General features: G+C 53.6%; 1 protein-coding gene across 2 annotated transcripts; it reads right to left on the bottom strand.

Moving 5' to 3' along the window:
• Snorc (secondary ossification center associated regulator of chondrocyte maturation) lies at window positions 1-5076 on the bottom strand. 2 transcript variants are annotated; one of them, XM_059278867.1, is made up of 3 exons: window positions 5004-5076; window positions 237-419; window positions 1-110 (listed from the first exon to the last, which is right to left on the bottom strand). In XM_059278867.1, the coding sequence occupies exons 1-3, from the start codon at window positions 5074-5076 to the stop codon at window positions 1-3; spliced, it is 366 nt and encodes a 121-aa protein (XP_059134850.1). The 2 variants fall into 2 exon arrangements, with proteins under 2 accessions (XP_059134850.1, XP_059134851.1); XM_059278868.1 differs by having other exon boundaries at window positions 237-416.
• Window positions 5077-8354: the final 3278 nt, after the last annotated feature.

Raw genomic sequence — 8354 nt, 5'->3', positions numbered from 1 at the left:
TCAAGAAGCGGAAAACTTTCTCAGCGCGACCACGACGAGTGCCAGCACCACGCAGGTGGCCAGCAGGGCGGCGATCACGATGGCCGCAATGGCGCCGGGCCCGAGCGATCCTGTGGAGGACAGAGGACCGAGTCATCCCCGAGTCCAGCCCAAGCCTAGCCCTTCGTGCACTTCTTCCTCCCTTCCCTCCCTCTCATCCTTCTCCCTCCCCTCTCCCTGCTCCGCCCAGGCCCTACCTCCGTCCTGGTCCACACCTGCAGGAGGGGTGTTGTCCTCTGGTCCTGGGGCAGAGGTGGGGAACGGTGGGCCCGAGGCTGCAAGTTCCTGGCTGTAGCTGGTGCTCTCCAAGGGACCTTCACCCGACGGCAATTCAATGGGCTCGTTCCACAGGGTGGGACTGGGCTCCTGGGGACCCTCTGCTGTAAAGCCAATGACGGGCATTGGGGCTCAGGTGGTCTGCTGACAGGGATGCCGACCCTCCCCATCAGATCAGCTGAGGGATGCCTTATGTAGAACTCGTGCTTAGTTCTACACCAGCCCCCACATTTCACAGGGTGAGGCACCTGGCTGGGAAATGCGCTCCTAAGTTTGGGAGACCATCCACGTGTGACTCAGAACACCCACTGAGCATTAAGGTCACAGGAGGACAGACTGATCCGTGCAGAGAGACAGGGACATTTGCAAAATGGGGAGTCCTCTGTCCCTCGGGGCAGACACAGCTCAGTCTTCACCTGGGGCAAAGGCTGAGAGTCAAGGACCTTTGAGGGTGCCACTACTCAAATAAAGACCAGAAGAAGCCCACTCAGGCCACAGCCTCAGATCAGGAGACAACCTTGGACATTTAACATCCCCTCCCCCAACCCAAGACAAGCACATTTCTGCCTGCAGGAAGGAGAGACCATGAAGGGAAGGTGGGGAGGTTCCCACACTACACCAGCCTCAGTCTGCACATGGGTCCCTGGGTGGCCTTTTTACTAGGAATCCTCTGCCTCTGGGGCTGGGAGTCAGCATGATTTGGGGGTACCCAGGGATCCCAGAGGGAAGGAAGGAGACAGGGAGTGCAGGATGGATGAGAGTCAAGTGATGTTTCCACCTGCTGCAGCCCTACTGTCCCCCAACACACATCACTGTAGGGAGCACAGCCCGTGAAGTCCAGAGCACCACACACCCTTGGGCCAACCTCCTCCCCAAGACAGAAGTTCAAGACCAGGCTGGTGATCGGGCTCTTAGATTTCCCCTCAGCCTGCCCTCCTGGCATCTCAGCTGATCCCTGCCGGTGCCCTGATCCCAAATGGGAAGGCAAGTGATCCAGGAACACTCAGTCCCCAAACAGGTCCTCACACAGGCCCGGTGGATATCACTCCTCCATCTCACCAATTCCAGCTGCTTGTGGCCCGGGGACCATTTTGTCCCTAATGAGAGACAGAAAGTCAAAGGCCCGGGCTGGGTGGAGACAGCCCCGGTGAGGTGGTCCAGAGCCCTGGGCAGGGTGGTGACAGCTGTGTCTCCTGACAGACCCCCATTAAGAGTGAACCTCTGTTACCAGCGCCGCCACAACCTGCAGGTCCCTAAGTCTCCTCTGAGCCAAGGACTCCATCTTGAGTGCCTTTCTCTCTCTGTGGATAGGCTCCGGATAGCAACTGCTCAGGGGAGAGCCGAGGGACTCGTGTGTTCCTGCCCACAGTGCCCACCCGGGGCAAACAGAACACACAGCCAAAGCCTGACTCCAGTCAGCCTCAAAATAACCAAGCCCTTCAAAACCATCAAGGTCTGGGAAGGGAGGAGAATTTGTGAGAAAGGATCTGTGGGGATTTGTTCTGGACCAGGACAGGGAGGGGTCATATGCCCTGTCAGAGACTCTGGGTGAGGCTGGTGAGCACCGTGCCGGGGTTCCCATCCCGGTTTGATGCCTCTTTCCGGTTGGGAAAGAGTGTCTTTGTTCTTAACTGAGAACTCAGGATGAATGGTGTTGGCATCGTTGGACTGCTTCTGCGTTTGTGGTCAAGGAGCAGTGTGGCAAATGTTGGTAACTGGTAACTAGGTAAAGGCTGTGCTGGGGTTTGGTAGATAAACTGGAGTCTTTTCACTATAAGATTGTAGCAGCCCCCTGACTCCCTAGGTTCTACCCTGATACCTCTCACAAGCCTGGGCCAAACTTGAGACTCAACTTGTAGGCAGGGACTACTGTCATGTGTCCCACGGTTTCCCCAGACTAGGACCCTTTTCAGAAAAGACTGACGAAAGGCCTCTAAAGACTGTTGTTGTCCACTTCAGGAGGCTTCCTTCTCATTGAGATCAGGGCTGGTGCCTGGACCAGCCTCCTACTAACCGTGAAAAGCACTCTGTGAAGAGGGCAAAGTGACCTGGTCAGAGAAGGCAGTGTTTATAGCCTAAAAGCCCTGATGAAAGGCTTCAGGCCTCAAGCAGTCTAGCCTCAGGCTCCCAGGGCTGGACAGAGAAAAACTCTGAACATGCCTGCCATGCTCCAAGCCCTGAGGTCTGGGCTTCATAGACTGCCAGTCTACCCTGAGACTCTTCAGGACACACCCAAAACAGGCAGGCAGGCAGGCCTCTCCCTGTCCCATCTCTCCTGGCCAAAGCTCACCTCCAATGCCAGGGAAGCTGCCCAAGGATTCTGAGTCCCAGGCCCAGCCCGCCTAAGTGGTGCCTGTTCCCTGGCCAGGGACAGGGCTTGCCCCAACCCACCAAAGAAGGGGGTGTTTCTGTGGCTGTCATCCAGGCCTTATCTGTTTCTTACGTACTCCACGTTCTCCAGACTCGGAATAGTAAGAAGGAGCAACAAGCCAGCTCCCTCCAAGTCCCCTGGGCAAGCCAGGGACCATGGTCAGTGTGACAGCAGGTCAGGGGTGGGGAAGAGAAGAAGGAGGGTCAGTGCGGGGGGGGGGGGGGGGCCCAGGAGCAGGATGTGGAGGAAGCAGGCTGACTGGCAGCCAGTGAGGACAAGGAAGGGAAACAGCAGGGGCTCCTGAGAAGGTTCTGTCCACCTCGGCCACAGGGAGACTCACCGCAACAGTGAGCAGCGTCCCAGACCTTCTGCTCTGGCAGAAGGGCATGGTGTCAGTGCCACAAGCTTGGACACCTCAGCCTGTCCCCCTGCCCCACCACCCCAAGCTGCTCTGCCTTTTGGTAAATAAGTTTGTTCAACGGTTAGTCTGACCACAGGCCCTGAGGCCAGGCGCCCATGCTCACAGACGGCCTTTGTGTGGCCATGAAGAGCCTTTTCATCCCCACCCTGGCCTCCTGCCCGCTCAACCTGGCCTGCTCCCCTACCTCAGTGGCTGTGGCCACCGGCTGAGGCAGAGAGGGTGGCAGGCTGGCCTCAACTCCAGGAGTGCTCCATCTCCTCTTTCCTGCTACAGGCCTACAGCCCAGGAGAGAGACGGGGGCCATGGACCTTGTACATACTGCTCAGACCTGTGGGTCCAAGGCTGGTTCTGAGAACCTCCTATCTCCCGGTTCCCAAGACTCAAGTGGCGTGTCATGCCTGCTGTAGGCCCGCCTGTTCTTGGGGTGGGGATGGGGCACCCATGGAAGGAAGAGGGAGGGGAGGTCAGGGCAGGTCCTGACTGTCCTCAAAGCTTCTGTGGGAGCAGAAAGCCCACCCACCAAAGTTGTGTGTGCACAGCCTGACTAGGGGCTCTGGATAGAAGCTTTAGCTGGAAGAGGCATCAGGGACCTGGGCAGGAGCCACCAGGAAGGCCCAAGTTTGCCAAGCAACTGCCTCACTGTGGCAGGAAGCTGCATGGGTCTCAGCCCCGGGTCCTAGGTGATGGAAAATGCCTACCAGCATTGTAAGTCACGTCTCCCAACATCAGGGGTACCTCAGGCTACATCACTGAGCACTGCTCCCACCCCCACCCCCACCCCCAAACTGGGTGTGTCCCAACCTGTGGGAAGAGATGGTTCTCCCACAGATCCCTTTGAGCTAGGAACTCTGCTCAAATTCTGAAGACAGATTGAGTGTTGACTGGGTACTTGGCCACCCTGAGAGCCTTGCATGTCAGACCTGGTGAGGTCTCACCATCCGCCTGTGAGGGAGGCAGGGTAGTGAGGGTCACCCCCTGCAGATGAGGAAAGGGCCAGGAAAGGCACGGCATAGGCAGGCCAGAGCCCGGCCTTAAGCTGCTTCCTAGGATGTCAGGGGGAGAGGAAAAGCCCCCAGACCACCATCACCTGTGCCTCCTAGAGTGTGGCTGGGAGTTCCTAGGCCTTTCTTTCACAACAGAGGTGATTTCTCTCCTCCGGAGATCTGTAGACACCCCTAAAGTTCAGGCTGCAATGTTGTAAGACAATCGGGGAACCCAGAGGGAAGCTGCCCTTCTGCTGACTACAGAACAACCGCGGAAGACTTATTCTTGCGTAGAGCAAAGCCTACCCGTGCCTACGTCCCTGCTCTGAAGCTGACCTGGAACATCCCGCCATGCGGCCTCTCTCATCAGACCCCCGATGTAGCCATCCAGGTCTCAATGCAGTGTCCTCTCCCTTCTGCAAAGGACTCGGAGAACTATCCACCTCTATGGTGACAGCACCCAGGTCATAAGCCAGCAGGGAAGGGTTTGCAGAATTTAAAGGAATTCTAAGTCACTGGATTTTTTGCCCAGCATCTGGGGCTCTGGCGTCTTAGCCCTTTGCCCTTTGTCTGACGGGCCCTCCCACCTCCCAGATACAGCAGCCTCCAGAAGTTCTAGTGACAAAAGCCCCCAGAACTCCAGACAACCAAATGTCCTCGGCTCCGATACCCCGGTCGCCCTCCTATGTCAATGGTCTCCCATCCCTGCTGCTAACAGTTCCCTGACACATCATCTTATTCAGCTTCTACCAGCCAGCATTGTGGGAGCCCCCCACCCCCAGAATCACCACAGCTGGGCCTCCTGCCTCTTGTGAGGGGCTTATGCCCTGTAGATACTGAGAATCTGGTCCCATTGGTAATTGTTGTCCCTGAGAAGTTGGTGGCAGCAGAGCCAACGGCCTGTGCCTCTTACCTGTGAGCACCACAGGGGCTAGGACCCCAGAGATGAGCAGCAGCGCCATGTGCAGGGCCAGACAAGATGCCATCCTGGCGGTGAGTGAACAGTGTGTGGAACACAGAGGACTAAGCGGCTGGGCTCAGGCAGCAGGCAAGAGGCTTCAAAGAGCTGGGAAGGGTTTTCATCAATGCAAACTCTGTCCTCCTGGGACACCGTGCCCGCCCCCCACACATGCACACACAGGCGCGCACACAAACACACACACACACACACACACACAGAGAGAGAGAGAGAGAGAGAGAGAGAGAGAGAGAGAGAGAGAGAGAGAGAGAGAAAGCTCAGGCAGACCTGCTGTCCTGAACTACCAAACAGCCCCACCCTGGAAAGGACCAGGGAAAACTGCTTTTTATTTCTCTACTTCTCTATTTTTTCTTCCTTTTCTCACGCCCCCTCCCCCTCCCCCTCCCCTTTCTTTTTCTTCTCTCTTAATACACACACAATACACACCATCCGCGTGTATTCCTGGCCCACTGGAAATAAGAACTTTCCAGGCTTCCCAAGACAGAAGCCTCACCCAGGGACCTTGGGCACGACAAAGCCTTGAGGCCACTGTGCCCAGGGCTCCTGAGTGGCCCAGCAACGTGCATGGAGACTCAGCTCGTTCACTTCCCACTTGAGAACTTGTTAAAACGACTTGCTACAGCTCTGATTAACACAGCTCCTTTAATGCACTTTCCACTAAAGCCCCTGGCTGCTCTAGACCCTTTTCCAGAAAAGCCTTTGCCTGCACACGTCCTCCCTTGCCGCCTTGTTCTCGGAGGCACCCTCCTCGAATTGCGAGACTCAGTTTCATCTTTTAGCCTGCCCCAGAGTCCAGCTCACTGCCTTCCCAACAGCTCTGTCAGGACGCTGCTGACCAAGCATGCTGACCTCCACGGCCTCTACCCACATCCCCAGATGGACTTCCAGCCCTCCCGCCTCTCAGGTGTGCTCACCATGAAAGTCCCCAAAGTCTCTTTCCTTTGTCCCCACTTCCAGGCCCCAGAGGCCCTGCTACTCCTTCTACTTAATAGTTTTTTTTCCCAGCAAAAGCCAAATGTAGGGCTTCCCCTAGCCAGACTTCCCTCCGCTCCCTGCTCCCCTCTACGTTCCGGCTGCTGGCTCTGACTGCACTCCTCCAGGATACTAGACAGGATCCTGCCCCAGGGCATTTGCACCTCTCTCCTTGCCCAGAAAGTAGTGCCTACACCTATCAGGTGTTCACCTCATTTCCTTCAGGTCTCAGTTTGGTCAGTCAGTCTGCATCTCTCAACGTATCACTTCAAATTTCTTTGTAGCACTTAAATTTTTATGAATTTTCATCTTCCTCCTCCTTTTGTGCTAATTTCCAGAGGAAAAACATTCATACAAGGTGTATTCATCAGCCATTTGTTACTGAGACAAAATCCCCGAGGAAGTCATTTAAAGAGAGCAAAGGTTTACTTTGGCGTGCAGTTTCAGGGGTTATGGTCCTGGTTAGCTTGCCCCGTTGCCGTGAGCCTATGAAGAGGCAGTGACAGTGACAGAGGAGGCTGCTGCCCTCCTAGCAGAGGAGGACAGAGAGGGAGATGGGTCTGGGGACAGGACATCCTTTGAAAGGTATGCCCTGAGGCCCACTGCTTCCAACTACGTTCTGCCCCCTCCCCTATGAACTCCTCAATGGACCAACTCATTGACAAAGCTACCATTCTCATAAGCCAGTCACCTTTCAATAGGGCCACCAGCTGGGGGCTAAGTCTTCAACGCATGAATCCTTCGAGGTGACACTTCACATCCAAATCATAGAAGATGTGTATGAATCTTGGTTACAGGTTGATGAGTTTTTGTATTAGGTAGACTTTAAAATTTCCTTTTGTATGTATATGTGGTATATGCATGTGTATGCATGTTCACATGTATGTGGGCACACATTCTCTTGTGCACATGCATAAAGAAGTCAGAGGCTGACATCAGGTGTTGTAGGTGGAGTTTTCCTGACATAACTGCCTGCTCCCAAATAACCGGCAGCCGTTTCCCAAATAACTGACTTGGAGACGTAATATAAATTATAAATGCTCAGCCAATAGCTCAGGTTTGTTACTAATTAGCTCTTACAACTTAACCCGTTTCATTTCATCTATGTGCTGCCCCAAGGCTCCTGGCTTTTACCTTTATCGAATTTTGTGTGTTCCTTATTCTCCATCTGGCTGGGGACTCCTCTGACTCCGCCCTTCCTCATCCCACCATTCTCCGTTTGGCTCTCCCACCTAACTTTGTCCTGTTCAGCTATTGGCCAGTCAGCTCCTTTATTAAACCAATCATAACGACACATATTCATGCAGTGTGCAGAAGGACTATCCAACAGCAGGGGTCTTTTCAAGCTCTTCCCACCTCATTTACCAAGGTGGGGTCTCACCAAACCCCGAGTTTGCTGACCCAACTACTTCAGCTAGCTTGTTCCAGGGATGCCCTCTGCCCGCTGAGTTCTGGGTTTGCAGCTAGGCCATCCTGCTCACCCTGGCTTTCATGTGGCTGCTGGGGATCCAGCTCTGGTCCCCACGCTTGGGTGGCAAGCACTTTACCCATTGTGCCGCCCCTCAGCATTGCCATTGTATCAGTACTCAGCTAGGTAATTGTGTGTGATTACCTCCCCGTGATGAGGAAATTGGCTGGGTCTGCTTGGATTTGGTTGTTTTGTCTTTTTGCTTATTTATTTCTGTATTGAATACTTTAAAAAATATTTGTAGGATATTTTTGTATCTTCCAGATAAAAATCCTTTGTCATACATCTGGGACAGTTCTTTCAGATGAAGTATACTCTGGCTCCCCCATGATGTTGAGCAAGTTACTGAGGTTATGGCTTAAAGCAACATCTTGTGTCACTTAATATGCTGCACTCGGGACCTGGGGTCATTTCTGTAGCACACCTTCAAAACTGCATAACCACTGTCCAATCATGAGGAAACCCCAGAGAAAGCCAAAGCAGGCACATTCTAAAAAAAGACAAAAAACAAAACAAACAAAGAAACCAAACCAAAACAATAACAACAACACATAAAAAAAAACAAAAAAAAAAAAAAACAATGTCAGGGCGTGAGGAGATAGGCTGAGAAACCAGCGGCTCCAGATTGAAGGAGGCTCAAAAGACATGACCACTGCAGGCGCAATGGCCGTGAATAACACCCTGCATCTATGCAGGCTTTGCTAAGGCTCTTGGTGGAATAACTGTTGAAATATTAGCACAGCCTGAATATTGAAATAGTTCCATACCATTAATTTCCTAATTTTCATAGTTGCGGTATGGATAAGTACCAGACCATTTTGAGGAAATATTAGGACTGCTTAATG

Source organism: Peromyscus eremicus, chromosome 13 (genome assembly GCF_949786415.1).
Source record: "Peromyscus eremicus chromosome 13, PerEre_H2_v1, whole genome shotgun sequence".
In the NCBI taxonomy this organism is placed as follows: Eukaryota; Metazoa; Chordata; class Mammalia; order Rodentia; family Cricetidae; genus Peromyscus; species Peromyscus eremicus.
The sequence above is the reverse complement of the archived record's forward strand: the minus strand, read 5'-3'. Positions and strand labels throughout refer to the sequence as shown.